The sequence below is a fragment of the Podarcis filfolensis genome, assembly GCF_964270895.1.
Source record: "Podarcis filfolensis genome assembly, chromosome: 13".
NCBI classification, from domain to species: domain Eukaryota; kingdom Metazoa; phylum Chordata; class Lepidosauria; order Squamata; family Lacertidae; genus Podarcis; species Podarcis filfolensis.
This window is the reverse complement of record NC_139615.1, coordinates 42,673,631-42,699,768: the sequence shown is the minus strand read 5'-3', so window position 1 is coordinate 42,699,768 and position 26,138 is coordinate 42,673,631. Positions and strand designations below refer to the sequence as shown.

The following is a 26,138-nucleotide window of genomic DNA, read 5'->3' as shown; positions in this document are numbered from 1 at the left end:
AGAGGAGGAGATGGAGGAGGAGCAGGAGCGAAGCGCCACTTCCTCCCCGGCTTCTCCTCCCTTTCCGCCCCGCGAAGGGCGGCGCAGCGTGGACATGGCGGCGCGGTGCCTGAGGCGGCTGGGCTTTCCGCGCCGTAGGCCGCTGCCGCACGCGGGCCAGCCGGGCTCGGGGGCGGGAAGGGGCGCCAGGTGAGGCGAGGGCGCGGAGGGCGGGAAGCAAACGGGCAGCGGGTGGGAGTGGAAGCGGACAGGCCTCCTTGGCAACGGACAGGCCGCCCTAGCAACGGCGAGGACGAAGCGCCCGGGGAGGGTGGAGAGGCCGGAGCGACCCCTCATAGTATTGTAGAGCCTGAAGGGATCCTGTTGGTCATCTAGCCCAACCCCCTGCGATGCAGGAAACTTTTTGCCTAACGTGACGCTCGAACCCGCGACCTTGAGGTTAAGACAGGCGCCCCCAAACTCGGCCCTCCCGCTGTTTTGGGACTACAGTTCCCATCATCCCTGATCACTGGTCCTGTTAGTTAGGGATGATGGGAGTTGTAGTCCCAAAACAGCTGGAGGGCCGAGTTTGGGGATGCCTGGGTTAAGAGTCTCAGGCTCCAGAAACGTAGAGTTTGAAAGGACCCTGGTGGTCATCTAGCCCATCTCCCTGAGATGCAGGATTCTTGTTGCCCAATGTGATGCTCGAACCCGCGACCTTGAGGTTAAGAGTCTCAGGCTCCAGAAGCACAGAGTCGGAAGGGATCCTGGTGGTCATCTAGCCCGACCCGCCGTGTTGCAGGATTTTTTTTGTCCAAGGTGGGGCTCAAACCTGCAATCCCATAGGAGCACAGAAAGCTGTTTTATTATTCTGAATCGGACCACTAGCCTGCGCAGCTCAGTGTTGCCTACTACTCCCGACAGGCAGCGGCTCTCAAAGGGTTTCAGGCAGGAGTCTCTCCTTAGCCCCCCTAAAGGTAAAGGGACCCCTGATCAGTCGTGGCCGACTCTGGGGTTGCGGCGCTCATCTCGCTTTATTGGCCGAGGGAGCCGGTGTACAGCTTCTGGGTCATGTGGCCAGCATGATTAAGCCGCTTCTGGCAAACCAGAGCAGCACACGGAAACGCCATTTACCTTCCCGCTGGAGTGGTACCTATTTATCTACTTGCACTTTGACGTGCTTTCGAACTGCTAGGTTGGCAGGAGCAAGGACTGAGCGATGGGAGCTCACCCCATCGCGGGGATTCGAACCGCTGACCTTCCAGTCGGCAAGCCCTAGGCTCTGTGGTTTAACCCACAGTGCCACCCATGTCCCTTTAGCCCCCCTAGTGACCCATTAATAAAACTACTACAATGCTAGGGCATTTGCAAACCTGAGCAGGGTCTGGTGTGATTTCACATTGGGTGGGGGAACGTGTGTTGGGATTTCCTGTATCGCAAGGGGGTTGGACTAGATGACCCTTGGGGTCCCTCGCGATTCTATGATTCTGTCTGGAGATGCCCTGGATTGACACCCCTGGGACCTTGCTGCGTGCAAGGCAGACACTCTGATGTTGAAATAATAAGGCCACCCCTACCCGAAGTGTCTGGATGCAGGGGAAAGGTGAGTCTGTAGCTAGCTGGCTTTGGGGTTGAGAAGGGGCGGAGGAAGTGGGCAATTGAACAATATTTTATTTCTTTGCTGCAACTTCAGAGGTGTGGGTATTTTCTGTGGTGGGGTCTCTTTCTTTGTATTAGAATAATAGAATTGCAGAGTTGGAAGGGGCCCTGAGGGTAATGTAGTCCAACTCAGTGGTACCTTGGGTTACATACGCTTCAGGTTACATATGCTTCAGGTTACAGACTCCGCTAACCCAGAAATAGTACCTCGGGTTAAGAACTTTGCTTCAGGATGAGAACAGAAATCGTGCTCCGGCGGCGCGGCAGCAGCAGGAGGCCCCATTAGCTAAAGTGGTGCTTCAGGTTAAGAACAGTTTCAGGTTAAGAACGGACCTCCAGAACGAATTAAGTTCATAACCTGAGGTACCACTGTACAATTTTGCCGATACAAAAATTGATGCTGGTAACAACTTCGAACCAAGTCTCTAGCCCTCCTGGAAAGGAAGTTATGGGGCATAATGTGCAGGTACTTTACCAGTGATTTCTGTGAAATGAGAAAAATATGTCTTGTACAGTGGTACCTCGGGTTAAGTACTTAATTCGTTCCAGAGGTCCGTTCTTAACCTGAAACTGTTCTTAACCTGAAGCACCGCTTTAGCTAATGGGGCCTCCTGCTGCTGCCGCGTCGCCGGAGCACGATTTCTGTTCTCAACCTGAAGCAAAGTTCTTAACCTGAAGCACTATTTTAGGGTTAGCGGAGTATGTAACCTGAAGCATATGTAACCTGAGGTACCACTGTATATTTTTCTGGGTGCTGAGGAATGTTCCCTGTTGCTAGGATCATTGTGTGTGTCTCTGTGTTTGGGAGAGAAAGAGAGAGAGAGTCATCTCCATAATAAAGACCAACAAGACATTGCTGACTTCCCATAGTAAGCAGGAGGTTCGGGGTGGTTGTCTCTGTAGTTTTGTGTTATGCCGCACACCCTTGATGATATTCATTTTGTGCCTGGTGCCTCCAGCACTCTCTGAAGATTTGAAATGTGCCTACGAGTCCAAAAATGTTAGTGACTGTGTGTGTGCTTTTAAGAATCCATGTTTCATAGATACATTTGATTTCCGTAGGCCCTGCTCAGGAAATGCAGCCCTTCAGAAAAAATCACCTAATCTTGAAGGTACAAGTATTTTTGTCACTAATTTTGAGCTCATAAAAACAACGCTTCACGATAGCAAAAAGTTCACTGTGCTTCCTTGAGAAAAGTGTGTGATTTAAAGCTTATTTCTGTGGGGAAATGTCTTCACTAAAAAAAATTGGGCTTCTATCTGAGTAAATGCAATTAGGATAAGGCTATTTGTAGAAAGTTTGATTTTGTTACAGGCAATGTTTCAGCTAAAGTGGCTATGCATATGAATAACTGTTTGCTGAATTAAAGCTTTCATAGTTGCAGTCTATTCAAATATGCGTATCCTTTACTAATGTAGTTGTAATAATGTTCTTTTCAAAGTTGACGAAGGAATTATTTCTCTTCCAAGAAAGAAAACCTGGTGAGTAGTTTCGTTTAATGCTTTATTTGAGAAATTCAGAGAAATTTAAAGAAGGGATGAGGAATCTTCAGATGCTGTTGGACCATCCAATGCTCCATTTTCCCCAGCCACATGGCCAGAAAATGATGGAAGTTGCAGTCCTTCAATATCTGGAGAGCCGCAGATTCCCATCCCTGTCTTAACAAGTTGGGAACATTGTATGGGAGGAGACAATCTCTTGGGTATCCTGTTCCCAAACCATTTAAGGAGTCAAAGGTAATAAGCAGCGCTTATTATTGGAGGTTAAGAGGAAACATGTATAGCTATTGTAAAATGAATTGATTTATTTCGGTCACTGACCAGCGTGTGCTATTGTAAAACGGATGGGGACCATCTTGGCCTGCCAGGGGTTCCCAATTTGGCCCGCAAGACCATTTGCCCCCTGCAAACCATGACCATCTGCCCTTCAGCTGACATCACTGTCTTAAAAGAGGAGCGGAAGGAGACTTGCAAAAGTCTGCCCCCTACTCGCTTTTAGTTTGTGATTTCCTAAAAAAGGAAAGCACAAGGTGCCTTGGAAAAGGTTTTGTGAGCCTCCTCCAGTTCTTCTTTTAAGCCTCTTCAGATTGGGGACTGGAGGAAGGGGAAGATTCACAGAGTCATGCCTATCTGTTGCATTTGGTTCACAAGGCAGAGTCTGTAAAGGTTATGGCCGGTGGAGTCAGAAAAATTCCCCAACCCTGACATAGATACTAAAAAGCAGGGGGGACAAGATAATATGGGGCAGAAGCCAAGGAGGCACCACCTTCTGGAACTGCAGAACATATACTGTGCTTCACTACTTCATAGTGGAAACACTTTAGTATCATAAGTTATATACTGAAAACTGAATATTTAATTTTCTTAAATTTAGGGATAAGTTAGCAGTTCTTCAAGCTCTTGCATCAACTGTAAAAAGGGTAAGTGCTTTTTTGAAATGATACAATGCTTGGTCCCCCCCCCCCCATGTAAAACTCTCCCAACAGTGCAAAATCACTCCCCTGCCAATTTTTCAAATATTGATTTTAATGCTACTGTCTGATAGAGGGCATGATGTGTACATATTATTCTATCCAAACTGAAGTAAGCATATTATTCCAACAAAGTAATTTCGAGATCAAGAGTGCAAAAGTGATCTCAAATGGACCTTTGCACCAGTTTAGAATGATGTGCTTGGAGCACACAAGAGCTCATGCAGTGGTACCTCTGGTTACGTACTTAATTTGTTACGGAGGTCTGTTCTTAACCTGAAACTGTTGTTAACCTGAAGCACCACTTTAGCTAATGGGGCCTCCTGCTGCCGCCACGCAATTTCTGTTCTCATCCTGAAGCAAAGTTCTTAATCCGAGGTACTATTTCTGGATTAGCGGAGTCTGTAACCTGAAGCGTATGTAACCTGAAGCATATTTAACCCGAGGTGCCACTGTATTTTCTGCTCTCCTGCAAAAATCAGTAACAGAGCAGCATACAAGGATAATCATTGAATAGTGCTAACTGGAAAAATTCTTGCTGCATTGGTGCATTTTTTATGGATGAATAAGGCACCCTAAATAGTGTAATGCAGTGGTTTTCAAACAGTGTGCTATGGCACCCTGGGGTGCCTTGAATGATGGTCAGGGGTGCCGTGGGCAATACTGGCCTCTGTCCCTCTTTCCTTCCCTCCCTCCTCTGATTTTCTATTGCGTCTCTGCCTCCCGAAGGCTTTTCACATCTGTTTGTTGCAGCAGCCCTGGCTACAAGCTCCGCAGGTGAACGGTGCCTCTGGGACTGGCCAGGGGGTGCTTCCCAGGCCCCTGTGGGGCAGTGTGAGGAGGCCCCTTTATTTGGGGCAAGGGGCAGCTCAGAGACCAGGGGCGGCAGAAGCAGCTGCCCAGAGGACTCCCAAGGAGAGGGGAGAGGAGAGGAGGCTGAGGGAACACTCCACAGGATGTTCAAAAAAGGGTGAGAGGCTGCCAGTTTTACAGGCAAGGGGTGACATAACTGGGCTCCCGAGCCCCACAGGGGTGCCGCAGAAAGAATGTAGTTGGTCAAGGGAGCCATGGACTCAAAAAGGTTGAAAACCTCTGGTGCAATGAATGTATGGTTAATGCATAGTAAAAGTAATGCTGTATTGTTTTTAACACTCGATTGGAAGCTGCTCAGAGTGGCTGGGGAAACTCAGCCAGATGGGTGGGGTATAACTAATAAATTATTATTATTATTATTTCTTATTGCAGAGGTTTTTGGTGTGTGTTGAAGCAAAATGTTTAGACGCGATTTTTAACCTCAGCAATGCAGGAAAATGAATCTGTCATGTATCTTGTCAGTGCAAAAGCTACAATTTAAACGCTTCATCCTCCTTTATTCAGGATCCCACGGCTCCTAACTACATGTTTCAAGACGACCCGTATCTTATTCCTAGAACCACGACTGAGTTTGTAAGTAACTCTCTTAAAACTGATTTTGCTAGAAAAAAATGTTTAGTGGGCTGGTCCACAGTTAAAAGCACTTTAGTATGCATGGAAGATTCCGTTGCCACTTACATTCTTGTAAGTGTGTTTTTAGGGTTGGGACTTCCCGTTTTGTCAGCCAAATTGACAGCAAGGGGACGGTTAAGGCTGTGTCTGAAGATGAAATGCTGGTTTTGTGTTGAATTCTGTGACAGGTCACTTCATAGATTACTCTCCCACCCCAAAATACTCTTCCTGTAACAAAACACGGCAGCACAAGTTGTTTTGGGGCCTCAGGTGCACGGAGTATGCAGCCTGTCTGCCTGTCCTGCACATTCTATCTAATATTTGTGTATTAAGTCATACTCCTTAAACATCTGTGATATATTTTCAGAGGCTTGTATCCACCAAAGTCACCCCGTTAACACAAGAACTTCTGCCAGTAGAACAGGACTTTCTCCACGTTCCTCCCAACCTGTTCTGGGTTTTCCCTCAACCCTCTGGAGCAGATTTGGGGAGAGAAAGTCTCATTGTGCAGGTAGAAGCCCAAGAACGTAACAGGACAGCTTCATTGGGTACAGAACCAGAATTACTGCTTTTGTGTTGCAGCAGTGGGGAGGTAAAGGTAAAGGGACCCCTGACCATTAGGTCCAATCGTGGCCGACTCTGGGGTTGGGGCACTCATCTCGCTGTATTTGCCGAGGGAGCCGGTGTACAGCTTCCGGGTCATGTGGCCAGCATGACTAAGCCGCTTCTGGCGAACCAGAGCAGTGCACAGAAACGCCGTTTACCTTCCCGCCGGAGCAGTACCTATTTATCTACTTGCACTTTGACGTGCTTTCGAACTGCTAGGTTGGCAGGAGCAGGGACCGGGCAACGGGAGCTCACCCTGTTGCGGGGATTCGAACCGCCGACCTTCTGATTGGCAAGCCCTAGGCTCTGTGGTTTAATCCACAGCGCCACCCGCAGGGAGGTAGCTCTCTTTAAATTCCCTACCTAGAAATATTTATCACTTCTCTCCCCATTGCACCTAACCCATTTCTCATACGGACTCTTCTTAACATTATCAACAAATGTAAAAGAAATTCCCTCATGCAGGGTTCAAGACCTAGGGGCAAGCCCCCCCCCCCCCAGTAAATAAATTGAGTAATACCACTTGTTTTCATCAAAAGCCCTGCTCATATTAAACTGACTGTCCCTGGTTTCTGGAGAGAAAAAGAGAGGTGCTTTCTTTTGCTTTTGCAAAAAGCACCAGCAGCACTTCACTGCTGCTTCCTGCAAAACAGTATATATTATGATTGAAATGTGATGGTAAAAGCTTTAAAATGGAAATTTGACTTGATGGTAGTAAGAATGAGAGAGAAAAAGGACTAAATATTTGATTCAGAGGCCCTTTGGTAGGTTTTATGAAACTGCAGTATCGTGAATGGTAACTTCTACTTTTAGTAAAGAAAATAATATGGATACGTTCTTTTTCTAGCGTTTATTTTCCTTATCAAAAGAATCTGGGGAAAATGCAGCCAGATATATTCTTGACAAACATCCTAATCTTTTTGAGATTGACATAGCTGAACCTCATGTACCGGTAAGCTTTGTGTTTTTATTATCATACACATTAATTCTTGTTGCTAAGAAAAACGTCTGTGTCCTCTGAGCATTTCGTAAAATTATTCTATTGTTTTGAACACAGTTAATAGAGCTGAACTTGAATTTGCTGTAGAAGCATCCTGCGTAGACAAACCTTTTTCTATGAGTTGTGACAGGAGTACGATAGAGAGCATCATGCACACACTTGCCCTGGCCTTTGCCTCATCAAGTACACTGTACCTCTGAATAGGCACACCTCTGGTTGCATATCCTTCAGGATGCGAATGCGGCAAACCCGGAAGTATTTTTCTGGGTTTCGCTGTGCACGCATGCGCAGAAGCGCTCTGCGCGGTAGTTTCGTAATCTGGTGAACCAGGTTTGCGTCCCCGCTCCTCCGCATGCAGCTGCTGGGTGACCTTGGGCTAGTCACACTTCTCTGAAGTCTCTCAGCCTCACTCAACTCACAGAGTGTTTGTTATGGGGGAGGAAGGGAAAGGAGATTGTTAGCGGCTTTGAGACTCCTTCGGGTTGTGATAAAGCGGGATATCAAATCCCAACTCTTCTTCTTCTCTATTGCGCCGCACCCACGTGCACAACAGGAACCTCTGGTTGCGAATTCCTCAGGATCTGACCGGAGCTCCGCAGGTACCACTGTATTGCTGTGTTGGCTATAAATGCTAATCTGGACTTAAACGGAAAACAAAGCAAATTAAAAGGCGGTAAAGGGCACAATCATTCCTCCATTTCAAGACAGACAAGGGGCCAGTGTGTGTGGAAGGTGGAGTGGATTTGTTGCAGATTTTGTTGTAGATCCAAAGAAATGATTATTAGACACTAGAGGAAGCACTGATGAGTTCCCTTTTCTTTAGATCATCTGAAAACAATTGCCTTCTTTCCCCCTTATTTTAGTGTCTCATGCCAGAAAAATTGCCATTGCAACTTGAAGAAGTGGGTGAGGATGCACTTAAGTATCAGATCCGTTTCAGAAAACTAAACGCTTCGGTGGACATGTATGATCAACTCATGCAAGCAGGTACTAGCTAAAGCTACAATCCTGTACACACTTCTTGGCAGAAGGGACTACTGAACTCTGTAGGACTGCACTGTGAAATTACTTAGAGCACCTGGCTGAAGCTGTTATGAAATGTGGTTGCCGTTTCCTATACTGAGGTGTAGAACTATTCTCTGCTAAAAATTCTCCAAAACACTAGGTCTGACAAAAAAGGCTAATTCATTTGTTACATCATCTGAGAACTGAGGAGGAAGGGAGGCAGCTCGTTCACACCTTCACAGTTTCTCCTTCCTCAGCCACCAGAGCTGAAAACTATGAGAGTCAGCTCCAACAGCCCAGGGAGGAAGCTCTGACTCATAGAAGATTCTGCAGCAGAGATGCAGTTCCATCTGATAATTAGGTGGAAATGCATGTTTCTCTGTTTTATAAACAAAGATTATACTGCTTAATATAATAAGTGGTACCTCGGGTTAAGTACTTAATTCGTTCCGGAGGTCTGTTCTTAACCTGAAACTGTTCTTAACCTGAAGCACCACTTTAGCTAATGGGGCCTCCTGCTGCTGCTGCTGCGCTGCCAGAGCACAATTTCTGTTCTCATCCTGAAGCAAAGTTCTTAACCCGAGGTACTATTTCTGGGTTAGCGGAGTCTGTAACCTGAAGCGTATGTAACCCGAGGTACCACTGTAATCTCTTAAGTGGTTTACATAAACAGTAAAAATTTAACAATATTCAATAAAATTTCCTAACAGCTAGATTTAACATGAGATAAAAACGCAACACGACTGGATGTCACAAATAAAACTGAGCACTGTACAAGACAAAAAAAAGTTAAAGAGTCCAGGAAATCTTGGATAGATCCATAAGAGGCATTTAAAAGTGATTACTGATTTAGGGCATTTTTTAAACATTGTTGTACTTTTATTCTCATGTAAACTGCTTAGATTTTATATTGAGCAGTATTACCAAACTCTGAAGGATAGTTCACACACATGTCCATATGTTGATAACTGCATCGTATTTGCAGCTGTAAATCACAGGACATTATATTGCCTGACACAAAAAAAAATTGATACTTGTCCATAAAGACAGTTCACACGTTCCGCTCAAAGACATTGAGCGCCAAGTGATGTAAATGCACATGTGAGCTAGCTAGAAACCTGGTTTCCACTTTACTCCCCCCCCCCCCATCTGCAGGAACTTCTGTATCTCTGGAGACATCAAACAGCCTTCTCGATCTCCTATGTTTTTATGGCGATAGAGAACCTGATCAGCTGAACTCTGCTGAAAATAACAGCAAATTGGAACAACTGGTAAGCAAGTATGGTAGAGGGTGGATGTTGTTTCACCCAGATAGTATCGTATTTTTCACTCCATAAGACACACCTAGTTTTTAGAGGAGGAAAGCCCCGTTTTTGGGGTGATCAGTTCACAGTTGTGCAGCTTCTTTTGCAAAGAGGAAAAACCCCGGTTTTTTGAGAACCAGCTCACAGTTGTGCAGCTTCTATTGCAAAGGGTAAAAGCCCCGTTTTTTTGAGGATCAGCTCAAAGTTTTTATGGGGTTCAACTCACAGTTCTGCAGCTTTCTTTAGGAAAGTGAGCCGTTTCTACAGCTTCCAGACAGATAATCAGCCAGTCACATGTCGCTGGGGAAACAAACAGCCTCCGTCTGCAGAACATTCAGCAATGGAGGCCTGGGCAAGGGAGTGGGGCTGGAAAGGGAGCCAGCGATCGACCACACATTTGCTCCATAAGACGCACAGACATTTCCCCTTACTTTTTAGGAGGAAAAAAGTGTGTCTTATGGAGCGAAAAATACAGTATATAACATTAGAGAAAGTAGGACTGGTATTTCTAAATTACTGTGATGTGTCTGTGATTTCAGAGAAGGAGTGCTTGAGAGGAAAGAAAGCACCAACCTTTTCACGTGTTACCATAGGAACTCCTGCCAACTTTCACTTGAGGGGGGAATATTGAAACTGCTGTCAAGATATCTAGCTGTCTGATTGCTCTTTTTGCCAGTCCTGCATACTAACTTAGATAAAATGCTTTCTAAGCTTTTGGTTGCAGAGGTGATTCTGGCATGCTAGTTAGACTGATCCTGGAAATCTTGTTGCAGGAGGAAGCGTCAGAAGAAAGGAAAAAAAAGAGAAACTGGCAGAATGGGAACCGTGGGCTTAAGTGGCGGTATGAAAAATGACACCAGTTCCTTGTTATATATTTATCTGTACTCTTATTAGGTAGTCCAGAATATGTTTTCTATGCCATTTAGCCCTTTTAAAAAATGATTAATTCTGGGGCAAGGAATATTCAGACCACATAGTGGTAGATAGATGAGTATAAGCATGGTGTACTGTTTAATCCTCAGAGTAAATCTCAATTTTATTTATTTAAAATGTTTATAGTCTTCCCTTTATCCAAAGATCTCATGGCGTGGGAACAATACAACTTCATTTAAATTGGAAAATCCATAGCAAGTAAAAACTATAAAATTCATGCTACGATTTATCAAGTTTTGCGAACGTCTTTTTGATTTCCAAGCAATCAGATGCAATTCTGATGCACGGAACTGTGACCAAAATGTGAGCAGACTTTTAAAAATATCATGTATAACATTCCTGAAATGCCCTAGATAGCTGAATATTAAGGATACTTTTCTGGGGAAATTGTGAAAGATTTTTTGGCATATACTCATAAAAATGTGTATACTGAATGTGCAGCAGGACAGCCGTTTCATGTCCTCAGGTACATGGTAAAGCAACAGAAGAATGACTATACTCGTACTTGATTGACCATCTGTGCCATGGTGTCTAAATTTGCAGATTTGGTGCCATGTATTTGCAGATTTTTATCCGTGTTGCCTGAAATGTATAGTCTTTGCAGTTCCTGATTTTAAGGTTGCATTGTATGTTGCGCAACAGTGGGTGCAATCCAACTAAGTTTGGATTTTAATAAAAAACTGATATGGCTTCCAAAAAAATAATAATACACAGTGTGCATGGTTTTGAGAAGGTGTAAAAGTATATTGATATAAATCACGTTCATACAAGTAATGTTTTCCAATTAACAGGGAGAACAATAACGCTGAAAGAATATTTAACCTAATGCCAGAAAAAAATGCACATTCGTATTGTACAATGATCAGAGGAATGGTGAAGGTACAGTTGTGACATTATTCCGCACTTGCTTCTGTTATTTCTTCAGATTAATATATTGGTTTTCCTAAGTTTATTCTAATTCTAAAAATCTAACTCTTTCCCCTCCGTATCCTTCCAGCATAGAGCAGCTGCAAAAGCTTTTGACATGTACACTGACTTATTGAATAACAGGCTTAAGGGTAAGTTATAGGATTTTTAAACATACGTATATTCCACACATCACATTGTTGAAACTGTACACCTAATGACTCGGTCCTGCCTTTGTAGTATATGCGGTGCAAGATAAGGCATGGTGTGGAATAATAATAATAATAATAATAATAATAATAATAATAATAATAATTTTTATTTATACCCCGCCCTCCCCAGCCAAGGCCGGGCCCAGGGCGGCTAACAAGCAATAATAAAAACAAATTGAATAAATACAACTTAAAAACAAAATTAAAATACAACATTAAAATATTGAGACCTCATCGCAGGAGGAGAAAGGAAAAGAAAAAAGAAAGAGGGGGAGGGAATCAAATTGGCTCCCAGCCAAAGGCCAGGCGGAACAACTCTGTCTTACAGGCCCTGCGGAAAGAAATCAGATCCTGCAGGGCCCTGGTCTCATGAGGCAGAGCGTTCCACCAGGCCGGAGCCAGAGTTGAAAAGGCCCTGACTCTGGTTGAAGCTAATCTAACTTCCTTAGGGCCCGGGACCACTAGGGTGTTGCTATTTATGGACCTTGAGGCTCTCCGTGGGGCATACCGGGAGAGGCGGTCCCGTAGGTACAGGGGTCCTAGGCCATGAAGGGCTTTAAAGGTCAAAACCAGCACCTTAAATCAGGCAGAGAGAAGTTTTCTCTGTCTCGCTTTTCCATCTCATGCTGGAACCCAGGGCCATCCACTGAAGCCGAACACTGAAAGATTCAGGGCAGACAAAAGTACTTCACATAATGGATTTCGTTCCTAAAAGATGTAGTGAGGGCCACCAGCTTGGATGGCTTTCAAAGGATCCTTTAGCTGAGATTCCTGCATTGCAGGGGGCTGGACTGGATGACCCCTGGGGTCCCTTCCAACTCTACAAATTCTATGATTCCATGAAAAGAGGATTGGACAAATTCATGGACTTTCAGAAGGCAGTATTCTTCCTACATGCTGAGAATGGCATGTGGGAAGAATGCTTTTTTGGGGCTTTCCATGGGCATTTGGTTGGCTTCAGGATGCCCAACAGTGTCATCTGTACTAGAACTTTCAGTGGTGCTTTCAGCGTCACTCTCAGTGTCAGAATCTACATCTGTGTTGGCATTGATGGGGAAACTGTGGAGAACCTCTCTCTCCTGTCGTGTAGTGCATTCTACATTCCTAGTAAGAATCACTGTGTCAGAATCAGGCAATAAAACTCTGTGCTGACCTTTCTCATAACCCATGAAAATGCCCTGTGCACCTTTTGCAACTTGGGGCGTTTCTACCCACATGTGAGACCCAGAAACCTGTAAGAAGATTTTCTCTGGAACAGTTTCTCAAAAGGAGAACTTTCCATACCTGCTGAAACCTTTCTTCTCCATGTCTCACACTCTCAGACACTCACATGAAATAAGCAAACATTGTGCCACTGCTGGAGCAGCATGGGTGGATAAAAATCCTAACAAGATAGGCCTTTGTTCTGATCCAGCAGGACCCCATATTAAGTCAATAATAATAATAATAATGTCGGGGTATGCTTTCAGGGGAGGGGGGAGAGACAGGAACGTACAGACAGCTTCTCTGTTGAGCAGAGTCCGGGGAGGGGGTGCTTTCAGGAGACACGGACGACGAGAGAAAGGGGGGGGTGAGGCAAAGGCTCGGTTAGGCTGAGGGGAGCCAAGACACCACTCCCAGGGAAGTGGATGTGCCTCTTCTGTCGCATAGCTTTCGCCAGGGAATTTCACGTAAGGAAAAGAGGAGGAGAGGGGGTTTTCCCGGGCTTTTATGCTGGAGGGCAAACAGGAAGAAGGCACTTCCGGAATCTGCTAGCGATTAAGGCAGACATGGTTTTTGGACTTCTGGACTGTACATAAGTTTTGCACTCAATAAAACCTGTAAAGAGAGGCAGGTGTCCTGGCTGTTGTCTTCGTGAGCAGCCACACTCCCACCTTACAAATAATAATAATAATTTATTATTTATACCCCGCCCATCTGGCTGAGTTTTCCCAGCCACTCTGGGTGGCTCCCAGCAGAATATTAAAAACAAGATAAAACATCAAACATGAAAAACTTCCGTAAACAGAGCTGCCTTGACATCTGACAGGAGGGCATTCCACAGGGTGGGTGCCACTACCGAGAAGGCCCTCTGTCTCATTCCCTGTAACGTCACTTCTCGCAGGGAGGGAACTGCCAGAAAGCCCTCAGAGCTCGACCTCAGTGTCCAGCTTACTATGCTTTGGTATGCCCCGTGGAGGACCTTAAGGTCTGCAAATAATAACACCCTGAAGATCCCAGGCCCCAGGGAGATTAGACTGGCCTTGACCAGAGCCAGGGGCTTTTCGGCCGTGGCCCTGGCCTGGTGGAACGCTCTCCCACAAGAGACCAGGGCCCTGCGGGATTTGACATCTTTCCACAGGGCCTGCAAGACAGAGCTGTTCCGCCAGGCCTTTGGTCAGGGTTCAGTCTGATTCTTTTCTTTCTGTACAGTGGTACCTCAGGTTACATACGCTTCAGGTTACATACGCTTCAGGTTACAGACTCCGCTAACCCAGAAATAGTGCTTTAGGTTAAGAACTTTGCTTCAGGATAAGAACAGAAATCAGGCTCTGGCGGTGCGGCGGCGGCAGGAGGCCCCATTAGCTAAAGTGGTGCTTCAGGTTAAGAACAGTTTCAGGTTAAGTACGGACCTCCGGAACGAATTAAGTACTTAACCCGAGGTACCACTGTATAAGAACAAGCATTAAAGAGGCCTGCTGGCCCGCTCACAGGTCCTTTCTTTATAAGACCAGTGGTAACAGTTGGCCCTGGAGAATATTAACCACTCTCAATTTTACCCATGGACTGCCATCGAGATTTTAATTTGCTCTGAACTAATTTTAAGATGTATTTTAATTAATAAATTGATTGCCTGTTCTTATGTTCTTTGTATACTGTGTTAGTTTTATGATGTTAGCTGCCCTGAGCCTGGCTCCGACTGGGGAGGGTGGGGTACAAATATTATTATTTATTTTAAATTATGAGCGGGACATTCCTTCTCATTCCCTTCCCCCTGTGTGTCATGGCATGTTACCCTAAATATATGGCCATATTTCATGCACATACATTTTTCTCCCTTTGGTGCTTTGATGGACACCTGCGTTTCTGACACTCTGGGTTTCCATTTGCAGCGATGATGATTGGCGCAGGGGTACGGACCTCAGCTAGATCATGGGAGCTGATTGTGAGCTATCTGCGTTCCGGCGTCGCTGGCGTGTGGCTGGCTTCCTGGAAACGGGCTTGCAAGAGAATTTCGCCTTACACTGAGCTGCCGTACAAATAATCGGGGAGGGGGGGTTTAAAGCCAAATACGAAGAAAGCACATGCTGTTCAGTACAGTTGCTTAAAACACAACTTTTCATTTCTTCCAGCTGATGTGCACACCTTCAATGCGTTAATCGTAGCAGTTTCAGAAGTGCGGGAAAAGTACACTGAAAGATGGGAACTTGTTGAAGTAAGGAGTAATGAATAATAACTAATTTTATTGTATCTTTGCCATGCCAAATATTTATTTAGGTGGATTTGTATCTCGCCCTTTCGTTATTAGGCAATATTCAGGGTGGTCGTGGAACTCAAGGTGGGTTATAAAGAGGCCTAAATTTCAACTCTTTTTTTGTGTGTGTGCGGGTGGCAGTGGAGAGAAATCCCTGCATCTTTATAAAAGCTTCAATCCAGTGCTTGCTTTCTTTCATCTTGGTTAATAGGACTTGCTGAACCAAATGGCTCAACAGAAGATTCAGCCAAATCTGCTCACTTTTAATTCTGTCCTGAAGACTCTAAGGTGGTGTGGTGCCTTTGGCAAGAGTATAGCCCTTCGCACACTAAATGAGATGAAGGCACTAAATATAGGTAAGTTCTCAGCTGTCTGTTAAGATTGTCCCAACAAAGCTTCTCAAGTGGTGAATATGTAGGGCACGGGTCTCCAAGCTTTCCTTGCCTCGGGCCAGTGTCTCGAGCGACGATCACACGGAGGGCAGCGGAGCGCGCGTCCATATGCGTGCGCACACGCTATTTCCGGCGCACATCCAGGTCAAAGGAGGCCCATGTGCACAAGCTATTTCCGGTGCTCCTCTGACCCAGATGTGGGTCCCTGTGCCGTGCCAGTAAGAGCGGGCAGCGGCGGGGCTCGCCACGGGCTGGATAAACGAGTCCCTCAGGCCTTATCCGGCCCCTGGGCCATAGGTTGGTGACCCCTGATGTAGGGACTGCATACACGAGATTCATGTAGTTCCCCCAAATGCACTACCTGCTCAACAAAACTGGAATTCTGGGAGCAGTTTCAGTTTCTATTAGGGGGTACTCAAGTGAGTAGAATATGAATTAATGGATTTTTGTATCTTGGCCACAACATCAGAATTGGCTGGTTCAGTATATGCCTCTCTCTTTGTTTTTAGAGCCTAGCCTTGCAACCTTTGACCATCTTCTTGGCATCTTTTATAAACCAGGTATGTGATTCCTAAATTAGAACAATATCTAGTCAATTTGTTTCTGTCGTCTTTTGACGTTTGAACCGCAGCCCTCCAAGGTGCTGCACTGGAAGCTCCTTCCCCCGCATGACTCCTGCATTCTGACCCTTCTTCCTAAGCTACAGCATAGATCAGTTTAACCGAAGAGGCATCTGAGTGATGCTGCCCTGCTGCAAGGCTAAAAGAAAAAAAAATTGCATCCAAAATGTATGGTGTTTATACCACTTATTGGAGAAATTGTGAGTCTTCCTGAAGACTAGTTTCTCTAGAGGATTTGGCCAATACTGTTAATTAAGGTATAAAACTATTATATGTGTTACTAGGGTGCAGTGGGAAAGCTGTTGATAATTCTGCCCCTCTTATTAACAGGAGACTGGGCACTTTGGTAGCTCTTAGGGCCTTCTTGGCATTTGACTGTCCCAAAACCTTCTGAGGTGGAATGACTGGTTGCTACGGCAGTCACATTCTCATTTGGCATTTTGAAAGTGTAGTATTGCCTTTTTGGCCAGCTGTGTCCTGCAGCAATCCTCAGCACCAAATACGGATTACGTGTTGTAGAATCTGTCTACTGAATGTGTGTTCTTAATGGTGCCATGGCGTGTCTTGTTATTCTACAGCGGCATCTTCTCGAGGCGAAACAGAAATGATCTATGAAGTAATGGATGAGATTAAGGGAAAGCGTTTTTACCCACAGGACCCAGACGATGGTATGAATTCCCTCCTATATTCTGTGGTGATCTTGCGTTATGTGGGACTAACATGAATGGGAAAAAATTGCCTTTAAAACTTTGTGTGAGTGGTGGGCTAATGATTGGTTTTCCGTGCAAAATAAAATATTATATCCGTGTTCTTCACAATTCGTTGTGGGTCTATAAAAATAGCAGTCTAGTCCACGCACACGCGCACACACCACAATAATTCTTGGGCTCCATGATCGCTGCAGATGGTGACAGCAGTCACAAAATTAAAAGACGCCTGCTTCTTGGGAGAAAAGCAATGACAAACCTAGACAGCACCTTAAAAATCAGAGACATCACCTTGCCAACAAAGTTCCGTATAGCTAAAGCTATGGTTTTCCCAGTGGTGATGTATGGAAGCGAGAGCTGGACCATAAAGAAGGCTGATCGCCAAAGAATGGATGCTTTTGAATTCTGGTGCTGGAGGAGACTCTTGAGAGTCCCATGGACTGCACGAAGATCAAACCGATCCATTCTGAAGGAAATCAGCCCTGAGTGCTCACTGGAAGGACAGATCCTGAAGCTGAGGCTCTAATACTTTGGCCACCTCATGAGAAGAGAAGACTCCCTGGAAAAGACCCTGATGTTGGGAAAGATGGAGGGCACAAGGAGAAGGGGACGACAGAGGACGAGATGGTTGGACAGTGTTCTCGAAGCTACCAACATGAGTTTGACCAAACTGCGGGAGGCAGTGGAAGACAGGAGTGCCTGGCGTGCTCTGGTCCATGGGGTCACAAGGAGTCGGACACGACTAAACAACTAAACAACAACTAAAACATGCAATGATTTTTTGGTGGGCTTGTGCTGCCCTCATCTCAGTCATCTTGCCTGCTTTACTTTACATAGTATCTGTCCTGGACTGGCTGGACCCAGAAGAATTGTGGGTGGCACCAGCTGCGGAACTTCTAAGGGAAGAAGGCTCAGAGCCTGGGAAGTGGCGGTGGGATGACAGCGAGTGGTCAGAGGGAGAAAACTGGGAAGAAGAGGTGTGGAAGCTGAAGGGGCAACAGGGTTTAGTGAGTGGGGAGAGTCTGTGGCAGAGAGAAATTCAGAAGCTGAAGCAGGAAAGGAGGGAGGCTAAGAGGCAGATGAGCCGGGCCAGTGAAGAAGCCAGGGGTCTCCCCCTCCTACTTTGACAAGCTCTCCTCCCCCCAGTCTCCCAGGACCAGAAGAGGTAAGAAGGGGGAGGTGTAGTTTCAGGTTTCTTGCAAAGGACCCGGAGAGGAGGAGACTTGGACAGATGTGGGAATGCAGGGATCTTTAGACTCTACAACTGCCTACCAAGGGGCAAGACCTACAACTGCCTACCAAGGGGCAAGACCTACCAAGAAGAGTTGCTGTGCTCATTAGGCCTGGCTCCCCTGAACAGGCCTTGTTTCTCCTAAAGACTCAACTTCACATACCCCATGTGATTTATTGCTGGCTTGGCTCCCTGACTGTATCTCACCCAGCTTAGTTGAAGGCTGCTCATTTTGAAAGTGCCATCATGGTGGGTAGCGGTTGCATATGTACTGTGCCTTTGTTATTCTGTTAAGTGTTAACAGGTTGTCATATATCTCATTGGGGGGGGGGTCTATGCTATGATTTAAGTATGATTTATGCTAGTTTTGTCTCCTCCTCCCAGGAAAACCTGGGAGTAGTAGTTGGGAGCGAGGACTTAGGATTCTTTTACCCGGAATTCTCAGCACTTGGCCAAGCTACGATGGACAGTATTCTGTGGTCAAAGCCGTAAAATAGTATAAAGCTTGTATGTTTGCATTGTAGATATGATCTTAGATATTACCTTGGCTTAAAGAACAGTTTTACCAGACTTCTACTGGTTTAGAAAGCGGTTTTTTTAGCTGTTCAATTTTATTTCAGTAATGCTAGGAAGCCTGACAGATGTGCTTATCTTCTGCACTGCTAGATGTTGAAGATTAACATTGTTTGCTATTTCTTCTTTTTCAGGCAATTTTTTTTCAAGTGCCATGAAAATAGTAAGTGGATTTGGTTCCTGCTTTCTAACACTTAATTGTCTATTATAATGGCTTTCTAGCTACCTGTGAATTCCCTTGAATAGTTTATAGTTTAAAAAACAAAACCTCTAAATCTGTTCCGCTACTCAGATTCCTCTTTATCCACAGCTGCACAATTCTTCCACATATACCTCTTTCTGTTCCTTCAAGTTTTTGGTTTGATTTTACAATCCATTATTCCTTGTGATGCTCCATCATGCCCTTTAACTTACCGTATTGGAACAAATAACCTAAATGAACATGGAGCAGATTCAGCTTCCAAATGTTGGATGGAGGAGCGTTGTAGCAGAGTTTGATTATATGGGGATGGTGGGAATTGGGATCAAACTGACCTAAAGCAGGTTTCATATTTTACTTGTATTCGTAAAACCTTTTATTGCCATCACATACAACATCCAAAAGGGATGCGGGTAGCGCTGTGCGTTAAACCACAGAGCCTAGGACTTGCTGATCAGAAGGTCGGCGGTTTGAATCGCCGTGACAGGGTGAGCTCCCGTTGCTCGGTCCCTGCTCCTGCCAACCTAGCAGTTCAAAAGCACGTCAAAGTGCAAGTAGATAAATAGGTACCGCCCTGGCGGGAAGGTAAATGGCATTTCCGGGCACTGCTCTGGTTTGCCAGAAGCGGCTTAATCCTGCTGGCCGCATGACCCGGAAGCTGTACGCCGGCTCCCTCGGCCAATAAAGCGAGATGAACGCCGCAACCCCAGAGTCGGCCACGACTGGACCTAATGGTCAGGGGTCCCTTTACCTTTTACAACATCCAAAACTAAACAAATCAATACAGAATTACCACTTCCCCAGTGGCACAAAACATTTGCTAAAAGAAAGGAGACAGAGCAGTCTATCATCACATCTCTTAGTCTCCAGGAAGATCAGACGTCTGCAGTGTATTTTGACGACAAAAAACCAAATAGAGATATTTAGCCACTAACTTGGTGAGCTCCTGATCATTCCCGAGCAATAGAAATTGTATGACCTCTGACTCTGGTTTCCATTTGGGGATATAGAATTGATCTAGAAATTGCTGGCGGAGATCAGCATATAGTTTACAACTGACAAATATTTTGATGTTCCATATTTGATGTGGGAGCACAATTGCTTTTCAAACACAATCATTTGCCCTTAACTGCAGGGCACTTGGGAACCAAATATAAATATATATGGGTTCCTCCCCCTTTGATGTACGGCGTTAATATTGGGAAATATATATCCCCCAAATTCCTGTTAGACTATTGGTGCCCTGCTGATCCAAAGAAATAAAAAGATAGCTCATTGTAGCTCATCTGAATCTTCTTTCTTACCCTAGCAGTTTGGGGTGTCCTGCTGTTTCATGATCATTTGCAAAACTTTGCTTTGGGAATTCCCTTCTATGCTTGCTGATGAAAGTGCAGGGAGCTGTTATGTGGTGCACTGTGTGGCAGGGTGCTGCATGTCTTTAATATGAGTGCTCATGCTGTGTGCCTTGATTGCAGTGCCTGGACCTCAAGGATATTCAGCTCGCCTATGAGCTCCATAAAGTGCTGGAGACAGGAGAGAACAGGAAAATGTTGGGAGACTTTGGCCAGCAGACTACTTACTGGTATTTATTGTTTGGTACTCCCTGGGGTACTTGGGACGCGGGTGGCGCTGTGGGTTAAACCACAGAGCCTAGGACTTGCCGATCAGAAGGTCGGCGGTTCGAATCCCCGCGACAGGGTGAGCTCCCGTTGCTTGGTCCCTGCTCCTGCCAACCTAGCAGTTCGAAAGCACGTCAAAGTGCAAGTAGATAAATAGGTACCACTCTGGCGGGAAGGTAAACGGTGTTTCCGTGCACTGCTCTGGTTCGCCAGAAGCGGCTTAGTCATGCTGGCCACATGACCCGGAAGCTGTACGCCGGCTCGCTCGGCCAATAAAGCGAGATGAGCGCGGCAACCCCAGAGTCGGCCACGACTGGACCTAATGGTCAGGGGTCCCTTTACCTTTTACATCTCGTAAGATGTATGGGAGAGGGCATACTTTTGAGTCTCTTCTGTTTTGAGAGAGTGAAATTGTAACAGGGAAGAAGAAATGTTGAACAGTGTTGTCTTTTGAACCCCCTTTCTCATGGAACACTCTCCTGATCACAACTGACTTGATTTGTCAGTTTCTAGAAAGTAAATCAAGCCATCCTGGTTCCACCAAGCCAGTTGAATAGTTCAGGTTATATGAGCTGCCCGTTTTAACTTGGATAGGCAAACCACATAAGCTTAATATTAAGTGTTGAAGTTGTTACATATCCTGTATTATAAGCTTTTGAAATCTCAACTTGTGCTGGGTTTTTGCTTATTTTATTTTTCTCCTTTTGCTACAGTGGAAGGTTTTTTACCTTGCTGTGCATGATGGAACAGCTTGACGTTGTAATGAAGTGGTATAAAGAAATGGTCCCATCAGTAAGTATTAGTGTGTTGACTTTACAGCTTTTTTTTAAAAAAAAAAAAGTTACGTTGAAACTGCAGTGGACCAAAATATTTTGCTTGTTTCATCAGATGTTTTACCCAAACTCTCAAGGGATGCTGGACCTTCTTTATGCACTGGACACAGCGAACCATTTGGAAATGATTCCCCAGATTTGGAAAGGTTAATACCTTTTTGTGTTCTGCTTATTTCAATATACATTAGTTGGTTTTAACTTTTCTAGAGTCACCAAACTTTGAAGATCTGATCTGATGAGAGCCACTGTTCGGTGTCACCAGCCTGATGAGGGGAAGTTATCCCCTTTGCTTCTCCTTAAGATAATTCCAATCCCATTTTTTTGCAGTGAAAAGGATTACTTCTATATTTCTATCCACACTGTGCATAGTAACGTAAAAGAAAAGAAAAATCCCTGCTCCCAGATGCTGCTGCTGCACTTTCAGATGAGTTGGGTGGTAGCTTCTAAATTTCCCATTATGGGACGCGGGTGGCGCTGTGGGTTAAACCACAGAGCCTAGGACTTGCCGATCAGAAGGTTGGCGGTTTGAATCCCCGCGTTGGGGTGAGCTCCCGTTGCTCGGTCCCTGCTCCTGCTAACCTAGCAGTTCAAAAGCACGTCAAAGTGCAAGTAGATAAATAGGTACCGCTCCGGCGGGAAGGTAAACAGTGTTTTCATGCGCTTCTCTGGTTCGCCAGAAGCAGCTTAGTCATGCTAGCCACATGGCCCGGAAACTGTACGCCGGCTCCCTCAGCCAATAAAGCGAGATGAGCGCCGCAACCCCAGAGTCAGTCACGACTGGACCTAATGGTCAGAGGTCCTTTTACCTTTACCTTCAAAATTTCCCATTAGCTTAGTGCTAAAGTTCAGCTGTTCTCTGTTATTATAGCAGGATGCAAATACTGCTAGAATAATAGGAGTTTAAAAATGTGGCCTACAGCAAAACCACTGGGATGGATGGGTAGGAAGCCGCTTTTTGTGGCTTCATTTCTGATTGCCTTTTACCCCACCCCTGCACAGATATCAAGCAGCTTGGACATGGCCGCAGACCTGCTGTGACAGAAGAGGTTCTGGCCCTCATGGCCAGAGATACGCAGCCTCCAGAGGTGAGTCTAGGTGAGGCTCTTGCGGTGTGGAGAGTTGGTTCATCTGGACCAAAAATAGTCACAGCGTAATTTACAATAGCATATTGTAATACAGTGGTACCTCGGGTTAAGTACATAATTCGTTCTGGAGGTCCGTTCTTAACCTGAAGCACCACTTTAGCTAATGGGGCCTCCTGTTGCCACCGCTTCCGGAGCACAATTTCTGTTCTCATCCTGAAGCAAAGTTCTTAACCCGAGGTACTATTTCTGGGTTAGCGGAGTCTGTAACCTGAAGCTTATGTAACCCGAGGTACCACTGTATTGAAACATACCACAAAATAAAAGCATTAAAACAGTTCTCATAAATTGCGTAAGCAGCTTGAGTAAAAACGGTGAAGTTACTCAGCCAATCGGCTACTAAAAGCCCAGCAAAAAAGGTGGGTTTTTACCAGAGTCTGGGAGAAATGCAACTCTGGTTATATTTCAATATACCATTGGTATATTTCAGTAGCTTCTCTCGGCGAGTTGCTAGTCACTGTTGCTAAAAGCTTAATGGGGAGATGTTTTCTGTAGTATTCCTAGTACTTTTGGAACTTTCCCCCTACTTATTCATTAGGTAAAAAGTGAATTTACTTGGATGAGTTGGTTTCTAAAAGCTACAGTATAAAAAGATGCTTACATAGCTTCCTCTGCCTTTGCGAGCTTAAACATTTTGGTTTGTCTAATATTTTTCAGACTCGAGTAGCATTTGCTGACTGTGCTGCAGATATAAAATCTTTCTGTGAGGCACAGGAAAGGAGACAAACAACCCTAGAATGGACAGCCACTTCACTGGGTAATTGTACTATATTGTTTGCCAGGGCTGGGCGAATGCAGGAAGCCTGGTAAGTAAAGCAAGGGTAATTCACTGGTGACCAATGTAACATTTATAAGCTTATTTGTATCATATTTCAGGTTTCAGTTAATATTTAACTCCAGTGACATTCATGTGTTAACTGCCTTGATCTTCCCTACAAAAATTAATCAGGAAGTATGTCACAGGTAGTTTAAATGATTTTTGTTTTGGTTTAGAAATATATGACTAATGTAACAGTTTTGCAAGCTTGAGAATTTGTCTGTAACTTGGGTAACTTGGATTTTGCCACCTCCCAAAATCTGCAGAGCAGTGAAAAGATACCAGGGAGTTTGAGGCGCTTGTGTTTCCTTTTGAACAATTAGGCACAGCGGGGACTGCAGTGTCTTTATGACATATGGTTTATTTACACATATTAGGCCATTTTGGGAAAGCCGTGGCCACCCACCCTATAGGATTCTGTGATTCAGTACTTAAAAGGGTATTGCATACATTGAAGGGACCTTCAGTGCATCATGTTTTACTTTAGTAACATGACTTTCGCATTCTTTTGACTTGAGTGCTAAACGAAATTCAAGATGTGTACAATTGAAAAGGGCATTAGCACCTTCCTAGGTTCAGAACTTGTGTTTCACAGGCATAGTTCCTTTTTGACCGAATGCATTTTTTGCAGAAGGGGTTGATGAGAAATGGGTTAGGTCTGATCTAAGGGCTGAAACAGTTCATATCCCCTCAATTAAGAACAGAACTTTTTTCAAAATCAAAAAATCAGTGCAATTCAGAACTTTTCTCTCCAAATAGGAACATGCTGGAGCTGTTTAAGAAACACAATCGAATTCCCAGGTAAGCTCATCTACTGCCCAAATGCCCCAATGCTACTATTGCTTACCGTATAAAAGAGATAGGGGATACTTTAAATCTGTCCCTCTTCTTCCCTTTCATTAAAAACCCCAGCCCCTTTTATCTCTTAGTTAACTCTTTCCACAACTCCGAATGGTCCTTTTTGCTGGGCTCCGCCACATGTGGAGGACAAACCCCACCATCAAGGGCTCTCCTGACTTGGGTTATGTTCACAAGCATACTATAATGAGGTGTTTGCAGCTGCTGCAGCATCAAAAAATTTCCTTATTTCTTTACACGTTGCTTGTGTTACATTGACTGCCTGGTATGCTTGTGGTGCAAACTGAAAGTGAAAACAGCAATTGACATGTCTACTTAGAGTATGAAGAATTGTATGTTGCACCTTGATTAGCACCTGCCCCTAAATACCTTGAAACCTGATAGGCAGAGACATATTTGGATCTGAAACAGTGCACATTTGGTGAGCTCTCCTTTCCAGTACTTAACTGTATAAGAATTTAAGAATCCCTGTACATAGGGAGGTGAAAGCTGGAGTAGACTTCTGTCCCAACACCTTCTGCACAAAGATCTAAATTCCATTATGTACTGTTGCTGTTCTTCTAACCACAACCACTTCCTCATGCCTAGGATTTTTGTAGCCTTGATCTTGGCTTTCTCTAAATCTGGTGCCTTCGAGTCCTTCTGGACTACCAGCTCCCATTAGCTCCAGCCAATAGTATAGTCCAGAACATCTGAGCGCTGAAGCAAGAATGTCTTAGCACTGTATGAATGAGCTTTTCATGCAAGAATAGCGTAGCTCAAGCTGGGAGTTCCTGCCAGCAGATCTGCTGTATAATCTTTGTCCCAGCTTTCATACAGAGCTTCTTAAGAAAGGAAGGTATCATTTTGTTTGGTTGGATAGACCAAACCTCTGCTTGCATATGGGGCTTAGCTTGTCTTTGGGGTGATACCAAAGGGGTACATTTGGTACTGGTAGCAAATGGTACTTGCATATAAATATGTCAAGAAACTTGGCTGGAGTCCCTAGGTCAGAAACCATTGTGGAATTTTATTTCCCCCCCAGTTAAGATTGTAGTTCTGGGAATAGAATAGTGTGTTAAATGCAGCCTTACCATGAAAACCATCGGAGCATCCGTGCTTCTTTTTTCTTTCTCTCTCTCTCTCTCTCATATGCAGTGATTTGGTGATGGATGAAGTCTTGAATTGCATTAAGCAAAGCAAAGAGCCAAGTCAGGCCCTTGACCTGGTAAAGCTTGCTGCAGACTTCAGCTTACAATCAACTTCAAAGCTTGCCAGGAGAGCTCTGGAAGAATTTCAGCTCTCTGAAGAGCAAAGGTGAGCTTCGGGAAATGGGTGAACTGTGGATGAACACTTTTGAGTTCAAAGCAATGTCCAGTCTTCACTCCCAACTGCCTCTTATATTGCTCCTGCCTCTAACCATTTTTAAGCAGATGCTGCTCTGCCAGCAACAGGAGGGTTGTGCCAGTAATTTGATGGGGCTTCATAATACCCACTTAACAATTTTATCTCTGAGCTCTGTACTTTTTTCCTTACAGCAAAGCTCTGGCTGATATGACAGCAGAAAGCAGTGACAACAGTGATGGTGAATAGATGCCAGGAAGGGACCTCTTTCTCTTTCCTGAACATGGGATGAACAAGGGATGCCTCTGATCTGGCATGTGGCAGTCAAAATGGCTATACTGGATTTGCCTGGTTGCTAGTTTTACATTCACTGTCCTGATTGCTGACTAATCTGTACTGGGCATCTGTACTCAGGCATGTCCTGTGTTGGAGAGACTTGTCCCCTTTGCATGTCACCTCACTCTGGAAAGCTAGAATTTCCTACCTGCAACAGAGGAGCAGAGCAAAAAGACAGTAATTCCATTGCCTCCACAAAAATGGTTAAAAATAAAGCGTAATACAGTTTTCTTGCTTCCTATTTGTGATTATGATCTTGACAGAATATGCAGCAATGTGTTCCTGGTGGGGATTCTCAGGCTGGTGTATGAGACATCCAGGGTTTTGTGCTCCAGTTTAGGCTTCCTCCTGCTTCTTTAGTCGCCTGCCCAAAGGAGATGTGAATGTTGCTGTCTTTGATCTGACTTGTGCTCTGGTTTTAATTTGCTATTTCCCCCGCCTTTTCCACTACTTTTATTCTAGTATTTCCCCCTT

At 44.9% G+C, this 26,138-nt stretch overlaps 1 protein-coding gene across 1 annotated transcript; it reads left to right on the top strand.

Annotated features, from left to right (window-relative positions):
- Nucleotides 1-10: 10 nt before the first annotated feature.
- On the top strand, nucleotides 11-25,892 carry PTCD3 (pentatricopeptide repeat domain 3; the record flags this gene model as incomplete). Its single annotated transcript, XM_083582884.1, has 24 exons — nucleotides 11-189; nucleotides 2,701-2,750; nucleotides 3,081-3,120; nucleotides 4,013-4,058; nucleotides 5,487-5,555; nucleotides 7,048-7,152; nucleotides 8,064-8,187; nucleotides 9,361-9,476; nucleotides 10,283-10,350; nucleotides 11,234-11,321; nucleotides 11,440-11,500; nucleotides 14,893-14,975; nucleotides 15,226-15,370; nucleotides 15,916-15,966; nucleotides 16,605-16,694; nucleotides 18,672-18,700; nucleotides 20,212-20,318; nucleotides 21,069-21,147; nucleotides 21,244-21,334; nucleotides 22,188-22,273; nucleotides 22,988-23,136; nucleotides 23,907-23,948; nucleotides 25,143-25,301; nucleotides 25,523-25,892. The coding sequence occupies 24 exons, from the start codon at nucleotides 11-13 to the stop codon at nucleotides 25,575-25,577; spliced, it is 2,112 nt and encodes a 703-aa protein (XP_083439010.1). The 3' UTR covers nucleotides 25,578-25,892.
- Nucleotides 25,893-26,138: the final 246 nt, after the last annotated feature.